Below are 15558 nucleotides of genomic sequence, written 5' to 3' on the forward strand. Positions count from 1 at the left end.
TCAGGGTGCTCAGAACTGTTATTCAGTATCCTACTGAACACAGGGATTTAACAACAACAAAAATCAATTCTCTCTGTTGACTATTCGATTGGAGTTGTCTTTATGATGCATTTAGTCTTCACTGCTAGTACACAAAGTAGCAGTCTAATGCCTGATACTTTTTAAATGATCAGTGCAGTGTTAAATGAGCCTCATTTAAAGCCATTATTGTACAAATTGAACTGGTTGTTAGAAAAACTACAGCATGAGAACAAAACGAATAACATGAGCTTCTGGAAAATGTGAATGAAACAAATAGCCTACTCCCCAGAGTTAGCCATAAAATAAGCTTAAACGCACTCATTATTTTTAAGAAATATATCAAATCCCATTAAATAGATTTTTATGAAATTTATCAAAGTCCAGTAAAGCCGCTGGCATATTGACAATGTTCAGAACGTTTAGTCTAGAAGTAAGATAAGAAAAAGATTTTTCTTCTGTTATTTTAAAAGGTGCTGACAAGTGCTGTGTTATCTTTCTTTTTCTTTCTTCTTGTAGGCACTTTCTTTTCAAGACGCCGTCTGGGAGCACTCCTCTGTTCAGCAGCTCTTCACCAGGTTATCCCTTGACCGGTGGTACCGTCTACTCCCCACCACCCCGGCTCTTACCCAGAAACACATTCTCCAGGAGCTCCTTCAAGCTGAAGAAGCCCTCCAAGTACTGCAGCTGGAAATGCGCTGCTGTGTCTGCGATCGCAGCCGCTGTGCTGCTGGCCATCCTGCTCTCTTACGTCATAGGTATGTTCTTCAAATCACCACCATCATTATTTGATTAGTAGATATTAAAATAAATTGCAGTCTGGCACTGAATTTGTTTTGCTGAGTGATTGATTCAGTGGTGATCAGTGGTGGAAAAATTCAGCGGTATGTTCTGTACCATACACAGCTGTACATCCACCTCCTTTTCATTTACTTGTCCCATTTCAGTGAAATCACATAGCAAATTAGATAAATCTTATATTAACCACAACCATAAATATGTGTCCATAATATTTGCACTGTGATGTCCTTATTTATAAGCAAGAAAGTAACTTTTTAAGCAATTTATCATGATGCAAACTGTGATATTTAATTCACATTTTACTATTCAGTCATGCATAATTAGGTCCTGAACTGAATTCATGGATCCATGATGGATCATTTATTGCTGTCTAAACAATAAGTCAACAACCACGGCATGATAAATCAATTAATTTAATTAGACACTCCTTAAATGTCATGAGCAATAGTTAGTGTATTTAGCAGAGGGTTTGCCGGGCTGTGCTCGGTGTCCTCTAGCACACCATGGCCTTTCAAAGCTCAAAGAATGACCCTGAGATGACTCACTCAGAAGAATGACATTTATCACGAAGAAGCACTTCAAAGCGTCTTTGATAAACCACTGATGTGTGTTATTGTTGTGGTACAATTGCAGCAAAGTAAATACCCACGCAGAGGGGAGGAAGGAGCCTCAGCATGTGGACGTTTACTTCAGATGGCAACATGTGATTCATCTGCCGTTTGATATAAGCTGTGATTCGGATGTATTTATGAAGGAGGGTTTTGTCTTATCAAGGCACCTCTCTGCAGGGAGTACAGCTTAGTTTCAAATCTTAAGTTCCTCTCTTTTTCTAAACAAGATTTAGGTTCAGTTCTTAGTAACTGATCAGCAAAAAGTTAAGTTGTTCTAATGCGTCCTCAAGTCTCACTTGAATGGTAAGAAAAGGTGGCAGAGAGAGACTGCATGCAGAGTCCGATAAGAGTCGGATCCCTTCCAGAAACACAGTTGATGGTAAATGTCATCAAGCACCTTGAGTCTGCGCCAGTCTGCGAGAGAGTTGCACCTTTACAAAGCAGTGAAGAAAACAACGTTCTGTCTTTTCTGCTCGAATAACCACACAGTTACAATTTCAATATCTCATTTGTTTTTCATTGTTTATTTTGCTGGTGTACTTGGCTTCTGTCTTATTTTTAGTTTTTTGTGCTCATTGCAGAGCCAGTTTTTGCCTCAATACTGTCAGAAATTAATAAATGTACACACATAAACACACTCTGAAAATATGCTCAAGGTACTTTTGATGTGAGTGTGTTTTTAAATGAGAGTGTATTTGTGTGTGTATCTTGTGCGCAGTGGCCTGTAAAGTGTTCTGTAAACTATTCCAAAACCTCAGGGACTTTGTGCTGGGACAATGCGACTTTTAATGCATATGTGTGGCTGGTCCACTGAGCTGTAACCACCCACTGAGCAATACTGTTCATTGCCTGAATTGCACAGGTTCTTGAAAAGTTTCCACATGCACACTCGGAACAAAATATATTCGAACACACACTCGGACTGAAACCTGCAGTTCTTCTGGTTCATACCGTATACCACAATGGAACTGCTTTTTTTTTAATTATTTCTCAGATTCCAAAAGAAATCCTTATAATAGAAGTTTAGCATTATATTTTAATATTATTTCTCAGTAATTTCTGAAGCATTTCTATATTATGTGATAGATACCATTTGGGGTCTGTATGATTTTTTTTTAATGCTAACCAAGGCTATATGTCTTCGATAAAAAATACAAAAACATAGCGTTATAAAACAGAAATAGTAAGTTCAACATATATATACATAGAGTATATTTATAATGATATATTAAATAATAAAAATAAACTTTTCTATTTTATGTTTAAAATAAAAATAAAAAAAAAAAAATGAAATACAAGATTTTCCAAACAATATATTAAAAAAAATACAAAACCAACTACATTTGTAAGAATCTGGCATGTGTTTTAAACTACATTTAAAAAATATGTTTTCCTTTTATTTATAATGAACCCCCATAAATAAAACAAACAACATTCAAAACACATGTTACTTTCATTTTTGTCTGTGGCAGTAATATGAACTAGCTTCCAAACACATTTGCATTATTAATAGAAGAATAAAATTCCAGTCCCAGAATTCCAAGTGCGCGCTTATTGAAATCCAGCATTCCAGTGCTTTGTCCTCTGCTCACCCATGGCATCATTACATCGTCAAGCTCTTGGATGGCTGATCCAGAGAATGTGTGTCTTGTCGTTCTTGTGTCAGGCAGCATCCCTTGCCTGAGATCTAGATGCAGGTTGCTAGGAGACAGGTGTTGCGGTCCTGATGGAGGTAGTGGGGAGGTGGGGGTTCAGGACGGGGCTCAGAGGATGCGTCTGGCTGCCATAAGGCCACTGTGACTAATCTGGACTAACTGGTGATTGATGATGAAAGAAGCAGATGAAAGAAGGAGAGATAAATGATGGATGTCTAAAGGCTAAGTGAAATATTCTGCCCCCCACCGCCTCCTCGCGAACAGTGGATAGCTGAGTGTGTTGCGTTCTGTGCACATGAATATCAGTTGTAATGAAGAGTTAAGTTAGAGTCTGGATGACCTGAATCCCTCAGGGATTCAACCGCTTGATTAGAAACACTTAAGGACAATATGAAATGACATTCACAATACATTTCTGTTCCATAACATGATGTGTTTTTGAGTGAAAGTCAATGTTCAATGGGAAATGATGCAGGGGAGACTAGTATTGGCTAATACAGAATCACAATTCTTTAACAAATGATTTCCAATTGATCCACAATAATTTATATGAATTTAAATTAATTATTAATATCTTTTGTGCATATATCAGCCTTGAGATAAGTTTAATAGCCAAGGATAAAAAGGCTGAATACACTTTATTTTACAATGGACCAGCCAACATTCTGTATGTGGGGGGGGGGTGCTCTTGGGGGGCAGATGGTAGTTGGTAGTCATGGAATCCATGATGTCAGCCCCACTGCAATTTGGAGTGTTGAGCTAAGCCCAAGACTGGTTCTACGGGATGCTAAATTACCTCAAACGAAAGCAAAAGCACACTCAGTTAAAGATCTGGCAAACTATCCAGTGCATATTTTTGTTTGTGCTCTGGACAGTAAAAAGCTACTATTTATAACGTGTTTTTGCAGTGTTGAGCAGTGTAGCCAATCACAGACCTATCTGTCAATTTCTTGAATGCAATGGCCAACCAGAAACATTGATCAGAATTCATTCATTCATTCATTCATTTTTTTGTTCAGTGCAGTTCAGCACTCTTGTGAATCATCTCATAAGAAACAAAGTGGAGATGTGATGTAAATAAGAGATTCATTGTGCATTTTAGTGAGCTTCATTGATCATGACAGAACTTTGTGAGATCATGATTAACTAAGATGAGTGAAGCTTTTTAGTGATAAAGGGAGTGCACTTTGTGTGCTTTCAAGGCTATAATACATTCAGAATTTGTGAGAAACTTTTGTTTTTTGGACACATACCCACTGCAAAGTTGTGAGAATGACATCTGCATATTTATGCTGGATTCGCTCTCAAAATAGCAAAGATTAGAAACCAAAGCAATAGATGGTACAAAAATATATGTGACAGCACCCTCAGTGATTTAATTCTGGAACCATGACTGGCCAAGCCTCCACAGACAGTGCGCGTCCTGAGCGAAATCCAGTTCACAGACCAAAAACATGTGTAAACTTTATTGAGAAAAGGGCCATTTTTGGCCATTTTTTTCTTTTTCACATGTCTCACATTAGGTGGCAACGAGTACAAAATCAACACATTTCAAGTGACTGGATTTGGCAACTGAAAAAAAAAAGAAAGGGAAAACTTCAATGATTATCAGAAAAGCAGTGTGCACATTTCTGGTTAAAAATGAAAGCCCCCGCCCCCACCCGACTAAAGAGTTAAATGTTGCCCATGATCGTATATCAAAATCATATATTAGTGTGGTTTTCATGCATTTTAAGTCAGTAAAGACTTGTGCCCCTGTACTATTGATGAACTGAGAATTGTTTCAGAATTGTGATTCTCTGAATCAGAATCAATTGTAAAGAGCCTAAAGATTCCCGTGCCTACTGATAAATCATTTAGATTAAGATCAGGACTGTGAATTAATAAAGTACTTGCTGATTGATTTCATGTTGACTGTTCATCATCTATTCAATTGCAGAGCGACGTGAGCAGGAAGTGTAATGACTCACCATTCCAGCTCCTGCCAGTGAGACAGTGACTTGTTTATGAAAACAGGTCAAGTCTCCGTCAGGTCTACGGTAACATGCTGTATGTCAGTCAGAATGAGTCATTATGTGTCCACTTACCAGCGCTCTCTGTCAGCAGGGGCTTTTACTGTCACCTGCCCATTTTATATCTGTCCTCACGCGCACCCTGGCAGCCTAGTGGCACACTCTTCCGCCCATACGGGCACGCAAACAAACACAACAATCAGTCACACACCTACACACCCCGAGATGTTGGAGATTCTGTCTCATGGAGATAATATGTTCGCCAGCCAATCTCTAACTCGCAGCCCCGTGCCTTCTGCCTGACTCAAACTGACACACTCCAGCATACATGCCCGAAGCTGATTAAAATGACACTTTTCATTTTTTACTTTCACTTTTATATTTACTTTCCCCTTTATTCCGTGTTTTTCTGGTAACTGCTTAATATTAAAGCCACTGAGTGACAGGAGAGCGAAATAGTTTGATTAGAGCTTTGTGTGCAAATATGTTCGGATCGTGGGACAGAGATTGTGGGATCCTCATCGTCACTGTATACCTGTGATAAAAAATGCTGTCAGTCAAAGCATCAGGCTTTCCGCTGGTGCGTAGGACTAAGAGAGGTAGAATAGGAGAATTCGCTTGCGAATGTGTGTGCGTTTATACCATGGGGAGTGATTGTTGTGCTCTGAGTATTTGACAAGCCGAGTGGAATAGATTGGATCCATCTCGTCATGCCCACGCAGGAGGTTCAGGGAGCTGTGTGTGTGTTAAACTCATAGACCTTGCATGCCTGAAGCAATAACCTTGATTTTTTTATTTATTTATTTATTTTTATTTTTTGAGCCCATATGTGTTTGTGTGGCATTTTGGGACGAGTTGTATCTAGGGATTGGAAGTTTTCCCAGGGTGCTTTGAGAGTTTTTTGGTCAACAGTCAAGACTGATGTAATCAAATGGAGCTGATCCTGGGGTGTGCTGGTTCACTGTAGCCTTTCATTTATATTCATAGCAGCAGGACTCATGCACCACGAATCAAAACACACATCAAAACCACACACACACACTCCAAGGAGATCAGCAGCAATGAAAACAACTAAATAAAAACTATAGACAAAAAGTAGCCAATCAAATTTTTCCTTACGTGTGTACATTTTTGAAGGTGATATGAAAGACCAGGGTGTTTTAGGTTTCACATTCCTCTTTCTTGGTCAGTCAGAAAGTTTTTAGGAAGACAGGTGGAGAGTAGGACTACATAATCTGTTCACAAATCATATTGTAATTGTTTTGCAGTAATAAAATTCATTGGCTCAGTGTTGCAAAATCTACAAGAAAAATGTATTTGCTTTCATACCACCTGCAAATATACCCCTCCACCTATTCAGAAAACTGCTTCTTCACCATTTAAACAAACCCAGTTTTTAGTTACATTTACTCTTAGACTGCTATTTATTTGGAACACAGTACACATGAATTTTATATTTTTGTAATATTAGTTGTTATGGCCAATACAATAGCATACTGTCACTAGTTAATAATTATAATTAATTAATTATTGTTATTATTGAATATTAGAGTTACATATTATGTTTTATTCAATTTGATTTTTGACTAACAAACCACTTTTATAATAATAATAATAATAACAGCAATATGAATAATTATTAAAATTATATTTTTAATTGTCATTATTATTATTGTATACATTTCTTTGGTTGAATCCCAGACTCTTAGACCCTTTATTCTTTTTGCGAACAAACCTTTTGTGTGGAGATGTCACAGACTGAGAGTAGCTCTAAAGACTCATGAGCTCCATGCAGGTTTTAGTGTGGAATGCACAACATACAGGACATAGTTCACTTTAAAGCACACACTGCATGCAGACTATAGATTAATTTAATTAAACTGCACTAGCCAGCAGTGTGATTTTGATTGTATTTTGATTAATTGTGCAGCTCTTGTGTAGACTTTGTGCAGCTCTTCTGTAACATCAGGTGAAGATTGCTGTGAAGTTGCATCAGGTTGATTGAGGTACAACTGTGTGTGTGTGTGTGTGCACGTGCGTGCACGTGAGCTCCATGGGGACACACTTGCATGACTGTTTTCATTCACATAGCTCATTCAGGTAGCGACTGCTCCTGGAAAAAGAAAGGGAACAATGAAGCTCTGGGGGTTCTTACCCTCTGGTGAGCTCTCCTCTCACTGGGCTCACTGACCATCTCACTGTCTTCAGGTCCTCCCAGCTTTTGTAACTTGACTTCAAAACAGCTTCTTATTGTGCAATTTATTTGCTTTTTGCTGGAATGGTGCCCATAGGGAGCAGCCTGTTTCATCCATACATATCCCGCATGGGTATAAATGCAACACAAAGCCTAATAAATAATAGAACGGTGGGCAAATATCAGTAGTTTCTGATCTGAAGCATTTGGCAATGAGCCGTGTTCCAAAGGGGTGGCAAAACAATAGTTAATGGAACTAGGTTTGTTGGCTGTGCAAATTGGACAAGTGTGTTTTTGACTTTATGAACCATTGGTGGACCACAAATATAAATATATTTTTATACAAAATAATCATTCGAGGACCCGCAAACAAATTGTGTCATCATGCACAAGAGTTTGCTTTGAGGGTGGAACAGTATTGCTGATATTGATATTGATTTTTGCACAGTCATATTGCCTTAGTAGTAGTAGTAGTAGTAGTTGTTGTTGTCGTCACACCCTCTTTGACTTTGTTTATGTTTGTTTTGTTTATTGACTTTTGTTTATGTACTGTTTTAGTGCCATGGTTATTCATTTGATTTCATCATTATGTTCAGGTGTGTGTGTCTTGTTATCTTCACTATTTAAGTTCTGTTCAGTTTGAGTTCAGTGTTCAGTGTCAAGTTAATTTAGAGTTGTGTTGGACTGGTTCTGTCTGTGGATTCTGCTTTGTGGATTTTGGAAATCTGTTGGAAATTCATCTTCATCACCATGTGTTTGTTTACCCAACACACTCGTGACAGAAGTAATTTATTCCTTACATTAGTAAGGTTAGTGCTGGAGATGTACATTTAAATCTGTTCATTAAACATTTCATTGTAACTTAGTCCTAAATGAGAGGAAAGCTATTCTAGAATGGAGCTCTGATCTAAAATCCTTCCGTCACATTTGAGTAAGACAGGTGATGGACAGCTACAACATTATGCAAAACAACAATTCAAGCACATACGTTGAGCACCTGACCAATAATTACCAATCAAACACATGATGTACTATCTCCCTTAATTTGTATTCTGTCTAAATAATTTTAGTCTCTGTGTAGCATCAAAAAGTCTGTGTAAACACAACCTTTTGATGTGGCTTCTGTACAGAGCAAAATCATACTACTATAATGCACTCAAACAGACTTGCATGCATGCCTTCAAACCTCCAAAGACTTTCAGCAGAGCACCTCAGCAGACCCCTCATGGACCACCAGTGGCTTTAAACACCATACATCTTGTCAAAGCAGTTCATTTTGAGTTAGCATGTCAAAATATGTGTACTTCGGTAACAAGTACTGTAATGTAAACTTCCTCAGCTGGTGAAGTAAGTACAACCTCTGCTGGGCTTTTTTTGCAATGGAGTCTATGTGAGTGTCCCACTTCAGGTCCTGAGAGATGGTGGTGCCCACTGCAGTCACAGTGCTGTTCATGTTGTTGTGTGGGGAGAGTGCAGGGGAGTTTCTCCTGAAGTCCACTATCATCTCCACAGTTTTGACAGTGTTTAGCTCCAGGTTGATTAAGACTGCACCAGACTCGTCTCCGTCCTTAATGAGGCCGATCACTGTAGTGTTGTCTGCAAACTTCAGGAGCTTGACAGAGGGGTCCTTTGAAGTGCAGTCATTCGTGTAGAGAGAGAAGAGCCGTGGAGAGAGCACACATCCCTGGGGGGCGCCAGTGCTGATGGGGATAGTCCTGGATGTGAGTTTGCCCAGCCTCACTAGCGGCTGCATGTCTGTCAGGAAGCTGGTGATCCACTGACAGATGGAGGTTACCAAAGAAAGCCGTAACAGTACACCACTAAAAGGAGTCCTATGTTATCTGTATTAAAGGCCTAACTGAAGTCCACAAATAGGAGTCTTGCGTAATTCCCAGGTTTGTCGAGGTGTTGCAGGATGTAATGCAATCCCATGTTGACTGCATCATACACAGACCTGTTTGCTCTGTAGGCAAACTGGAGAGGATCCAGCAAGGGTCCAGTTATGTCCTTCAGGTAGGCCAGGACCAGTCTCTCAAGTAACTTCATGACCACAGATGTGAGAACAACAGGTCTGTAGTCGTTAAGTCCAGTGATTTTGGGCTTTTTGGGGACCGGAATGATGGTGGAGCCTTTGAAGCAGCAGTGAACTTCACACAGCTCTAATGATCTGTTGAAGATCTGTGTGAAGATGGGGGCCAGTTGGTCAGCACAGACTTTTAAACAGGCAGGTGAAACACCATCTGGCCCTGAAGCTTTTCTAGATTTCTGCTTCCTGAAGACCCGGTTCACGTCCTCTACACAGACCTTAACCCTCTGGAGTTGATCAACGCGAATACGCGTTTTGTGGCATACACTTTCAGTTTTGATCATACAGATAAGAGCAAATATTACGGTTGAACCCCTGATGTCACATGGATTACACTTTCAGTTTTGATCATACAGAGAAGAGCAATCATCAGCAATAAATCATGCATCAAATTTTCGTATGTCTACATCTGTGTTCCAAAGCTATGAACGTGAGGTCTACGTTATTTAGAACTACTGATGTGAGTAATTAATAACAGAATTTTCATATCTGTAAAGGGTCAGTAATCTTTCTACTTTTATTTGTATACACACATAATAACAACAAAACTTTGTGCATTTATAAAATAAAGAAAACAAACAGGGTGCGTTGTCTGCCGCCTTGGTTCTACGTGATCTTCATTTAGAAACGTGTCATTAAAATGAACTGTAACCCAGCAAATACTCAACAAAAGAGACATGAGAGATACATCTATAGAAAGCTTGACATGTCTACTTTTAAACTAAGCAAGTATTACCGAAAACAAATATTCTGTGATAAAGTAATCTATATGAAAACAACGTGATGTCCCGTCTTTCACGTCTCCCTTCATTATATCTAATGTGACCACGCCCACGTGCTCAAAAGTCAGGGCATGTCAAAACTTCTCCAGGCCCCCAAAACAACCTTAGAGCTCTCAGGGTTAAGCGCAGGTTAAGTCTGCATGTGTGAAATGCAGATCAGAGTGGATGGGGGGGTGGTAGACTATCCTTTTCAAATCGGCAGTAAAACACATTCAGATTGTCAGCCAGTTGTTGATTCTCCACAGACTGTGGGGGTGGTGTCTTGTACATGGTGATGCTCCTCAGATCAGTCCATACTGATGCTGGATCATTTGCTGAAAGCTATTTTCTCAGCTTTTCTGAGTAGTTTTTTTTAGCCACTCTGATCTCCTTTGTTAGTCTGTTCCAGGCCTGGTTATACAAGATTTTATTCCCACTTCTGTAAGCATCCTCTTTGGCGTGACAAAGCTGTTTGAGTTTCCCAGTAAACCTCGGTTTATCTTTATTAAATGATAAGAATGTCCTGGTAGGAATGCACATATCTTCACAGAAATTGATATATGAAGTTACAGTCTCTGTGAGCTCTCCCAGATCAGTGGCTGCAGCTTCAAAAACATTCCAATCAGTGAGGTCAAAACAAGCTTGTAAATAAGTCTCTGCTTCATTAGTCCATCTTTTAACAGTCCTTAAAACAGGTTTAGCTGATTTTAGTTTCTGCCTGTAGGTCGGTATAAGACAAACCAAACATCGGAATGTGATCGGAAAGCCCAAAAGCTGCCCGTGGGACAGAGTGATGTGCATCCTTTATTGCTGTGTAACAGTGATCCAATATAATGCTGTCTCTGGTGGGACACATAATGTGCTGCTTGTATTTTGGCAGTTCATGGGAGAGATTTGATTTGTTAAAATCTCCAAGAATGATTAAAATACAGTCTAGGTACCTTTGCTCCACTGCAGTTATTTGTTCAGCCAACTGTTGCATCGCGGCACTAACGCACGCATCCGGAGGCACATACACATTCACAAGAATGAAAGAGGAAAACTCCTGCGGTGAGTAGAAAGGTTAACAGTTTATGATGAGTGCCTCTAGGTTAGGACAGCATACCTTTTTCAGCATTGTTGCATCTGAACACCAGCTTTCGTTGATGTAGGAACACAATCCACCACCTCTCGTTTTCACCGTTAACTCCGTGATGCGATCCGCTCCGCTGAACAGCTGGTAGCCCGGCAGATGGAGAGCGTTGTCCGGAATGGCTTCACTCAGCCAGGTTTCAGTGAAGCACAATGCAGCAGAGTTTGAAAAGTCCTTATTGGTGCGGGTGAGGAGAACAAGATCAACAGACTTTCTAAAAATGAAACAGACATTTGCGAGATAAATGCTTGGAAGCATAGTCCGAAAGCCGCGCGTGTGGAGCTTCACCAGGGCGCCACCGCATTTCCCTCTTCTGTGTCTGTACACGCGTTTGAACAATACAGCTGTACCTCTGAATAGAATGTCCAACAAAATGTCCAAACAATCAAAAATATTGTCTGGGATGTGTTGCTTAATGTTAAGGAGTTTGTCTCTGGTAAAACCTATAGAAGAAAAATGACAAAACCCAGAACAAACATTGCATCAAAGCTCAGCGTCCTGGCTGCCATTTTGCAGTGCCACATTTCGCACAAAAATTTCGAACATGTGATGCATATAAGCTTTAGGTCAAAAATGCATTACGGTTCCATTTCAAAATGGAATGCTGAAGAAAGAGTTCCACTTTTGCAGTGCTGCTGTCAGCACCAACTCAGCTGTACAGCTCAGTGAAATATGTTTTGCAGCTCATGTCGGTTATAGATTTCATTTTCTCAGTGTGCTTTTAAATCCAAGAAGAACTCCAGTCTGAAGATGCAGACTTACTCAGGTAAGACAAGGGAGTACTGTTACCTTAACACCCTCCTTTCCCCCAACCCTTTCTCTTTCTTCCTTTTCCCCCTATGTGCTTTAGGTAGGTAATATTATTCATCAATTTCAAAAACCAAAAAAAACATAGATAAAAAACAAATCCAGATTCAACAACCAAAAAAAATAAAAACTAACACATTTCCTCTTAATAATTAATGCTTCTTGCTCAGACCGAAAATGAGTTCTCCTCCAGATTTGATTAGCAAAAAAAAGTGCAAACTGACTCTAATGGTAATGCCAATGCTGCCAGACATTAGACCAGTGTGTGGCCCTTACCTGACCCATAACCATGCCCATTCTTCCACAGAAGACCAAAAATATCAACATATTTCCTGTGCTGTCAGAGTGTTATTCTCTAGATGGATGCTCAATGAACCTGCAGTATGTAAATTAATGTTTTAGTTATTTTAATTGTATTTATTTATTCTACTGTTACTGTGGTTACTGCTGTTACTGTTACTTGAATATCCTCTGTTGACAAATAGTTGCCTTGTTAACACATTTGCAGCAAATAAAAACTTGTAAACATGCTGTTGAATGGCTAAACATGTTCAAATACATGAGGTACTGGCATCCTTTACATTAATGTATTGTAAAATATTGTTCAGTACCTTTGAAAGTAATTGTGTCAGAGATTTGAACAGGTTCGCCTGAACATAAATACAGGTTTCCTTCTCACTATGGTGAAAATAATTTGTGATTCATCCTCCTCTTTGTATTGAAACCATGCTTTAATCTCATTATGTTGACCATATTTGCTCACTATAAGAAAGTGACATTTGAATAAATAACAGAGTAGCCCCTCTTTGCAATGGAATATGCCTCATTGTGAAAACAATGTATGAAGACTAACCAGGGAGGTCCTAAAGAATCCCAAGTCGTTGTCACGCAGCGAGACCAGGAGAGCTCTAATTACAGTAGTACACCTTTAGTTGACATCATGCAGTAAGTCACAGAAATAAAGCATACCAAAAATATAATCCATGTTGTGCATAACATAACATACACACACACACACAAAAAATGAAGCTCCAAATACACTTTAAGTAAATGTACAAATGATGTGCTCTTCTGTAGCAGGTTATTATTAAATTACCTAACTAGCCAACAAGCTTCGGTGTGTGGTGAGGCAGATAATAGTAATTCAGGGTTTATATTCAAATTCTTCCTCGTGCCGAAAATTGGAATAAAAATCTGCCAATTCAAAAATGTTTAATGAGTCATTTCGAATTAAAGGTTGATATTTGGCAATTACTCTAAATCTATATCTAATCTCCTAAACAGTAGTTAGCAACAAGTCCTATTTAACTGTCAACAATGAGATGAAATGCATAAAAATGTTAATTTCAAGGTCCTTGGATTTTTTTTTTTATTATACTTACAGCATTACGTGAAACGAGACCGATCTCCCATCTTGAGAATAAAAATTTAACATGGGCAGTTTGCTTGTACATGGATGTTGTCAGACGCAAAATTGTTATGCTGAATTATTTTATGTTGAGGTAAGTTTAAAGAGGCAGTTTGTGTAAATTAATACAACAAATTATTCAGCTAACTTAAAAAGTGTCATTTTCACAAACTCATAAATACCAGAAAGTTCTAAATGCTTATCAAGGTCTATTAAATTTTACTGATTGTAAGGATTTAAGTTAACAGAACTGAATACAACTAATTAGTTTGAGCATTAGGGTTTACAGTGTACCTGAGCCATGATAACTCTCTATTAGAAGGGGAAAACAAACATCTGTTTCACAGAAAGTCATAAAAGGCATGTTGTGAGATATGAAGTCACATTGCAGAATATACAGTAAAGTAATATTTTGAGATATAGTCACACTGCAATATTTTAAGAGAAAAGTCACCTTAATATATTGTATTTTATTATTTATATTTTCATTTTGATTACACTGAAAAAAAAAGGTGTAGGATTGCCATTGAAACAACTTTTGCCTGTATATTTCAAAACTAAAACAGAAACGGCAAGTAGCACATTGGATTGCATGTGAAATTTTGAAGTATAAAGGCTTCAGCAGTATTATAATTATTATTTTGTAAAACATACTCCAATTTTGGAAATTTTTGTACCATTTTATCTTTTTACTTTAAGATGGAAACAGAATCTTTAGTTTCTTACAGCTTAAACCCTCCAAAAGAAATTGTCACTGGTAAAACATAGTGAAATATAATTAAATATTTGCACTTATATGTTGGAATATCAGCTTTGGATACAATAGATAGGAGGAAAAAAAATATATATTATGTTAAGAGTTTCTCCACAGCTCGGCTTAGTATGACAAGACGTCTCGTCATAACAAACCATCTTTGTCAGTGAGCACTGTAATGAAATGGACGAAGAACAAGCAGGAGGGATGAAGGACACAAGAAGGGTGAAAAGAACAATGAACAAGCAAGAGATAAGTCTGATTAGAGTATAGAGAGATAAGATGAGGAATAATACATGTGGGACAATGAGCTGCAGATATCAGAGCAGCTGACAGCCTGAAGGAGTCAGCTTTTTCTTTTAACCCCTCCACACGAGAGTGATAACGCGCCCTCAGATGTACTGTCAGGAGGTAGGGAAAGACTGAGTTGGCATTGATTTTGCGTGGATGAGATTGAGGGAGGGATAGAAGAGCTAGGGGGCGGAGGTGAGGTAGAGAGCGTATGGCTGTGCTCGTCATCTCTTTCCCCATATATTTCTTAATTTACAAAAGTGTGTGTGTGTGTGTGTGTGTGTGTGTGTGGCTGTACTTGTTTTCCATTGGGGCATCTCGTTCTTAATTTCCACCAGCACATCACAAAACTAACTTTTTTCTGATCACTATCATATTTTTTAAATACAACTTGACATATTTGAATATTGCATATCAAGTGATCTCCATTTGAGCAAATAGTCTCTACAAAGTCTTGGAAGAACTGAAGCACTGATTATAGTACATATGGGGTGCGGAGAGAAGAAAACTTCCAACCAAAAACACAAAAACAACAAACACACAGAGAAAACAAGAAAGTATACCTATCACCAACCATAAACCACCCAACTTTAAACTGTCTTCAGTTTATTTATTTTTTTCAAGACAATTTTCTTGTCTTCTCACACCTTATGCAGTATGAAGATAAGTGTCACTTCCTTCCTGACACCGTATTGTGTTGCATTTGACATTTTGTGTTGCTTATGTGCCACCAGCTTCTGGTGACATATTCATATCTACGGCAAGTTTAGTATTCCTGTAGCAGTTTGGATTAAACTTGGTCCAACTAAACCTGTCTGGGCACAGAGCCCAAACAAAGCACAGACTGTAGTCAAAGTGTCATTGGCTATAATGAGTGTATTTGTATGCTAAAGTCTCCTCTGTCAGCAAGAGTTATAGTTGTATGGGTGTCGCAGGCTCTCGGCTGTCAGGGCATGTCATCCGCGTATACATAAAGTGGTTGGGAGGTGTAATGTAGTGTCATGTTCTATTTTTTAAATTCTCTCTTT

General features: G+C 38.7%; 1 protein-coding gene and 1 long non-coding RNA gene across 2 annotated transcripts in view; one reads left to right on the forward strand and one right to left on the reverse strand.

Annotated features, from left to right (window-relative positions):
* tenm2b (teneurin transmembrane protein 2b) overlaps window positions 1–15558 on the forward strand; it is a 258970-nt gene that overhangs the window by 205122 nt on the left and 38290 nt on the right. The window contains 1 exon segment of the mRNA XM_042711040.1: window positions 538–776. Coding sequence (XP_042566974.1) covers window positions 538–776 — 239 coding nt within the window.
* LOC122134689 lies at window positions 2882–5187 on the reverse strand. Its single transcript, XR_006153035.1, has 3 exons — window positions 5056–5187; window positions 4978–4980; window positions 2882–3244 (listed from the first exon to the last, which is right to left on the reverse strand). It is a non-coding gene; the product is annotated as an uncharacterized LOC122134689 (long non-coding RNA).

This window comes from Cyprinus carpio, chromosome A21 (assembly GCF_018340385.1).
Source record: "Cyprinus carpio isolate SPL01 chromosome A21, ASM1834038v1, whole genome shotgun sequence".
NCBI classification, from domain to species: domain Eukaryota; kingdom Metazoa; phylum Chordata; class Actinopteri; order Cypriniformes; family Cyprinidae; genus Cyprinus; species Cyprinus carpio.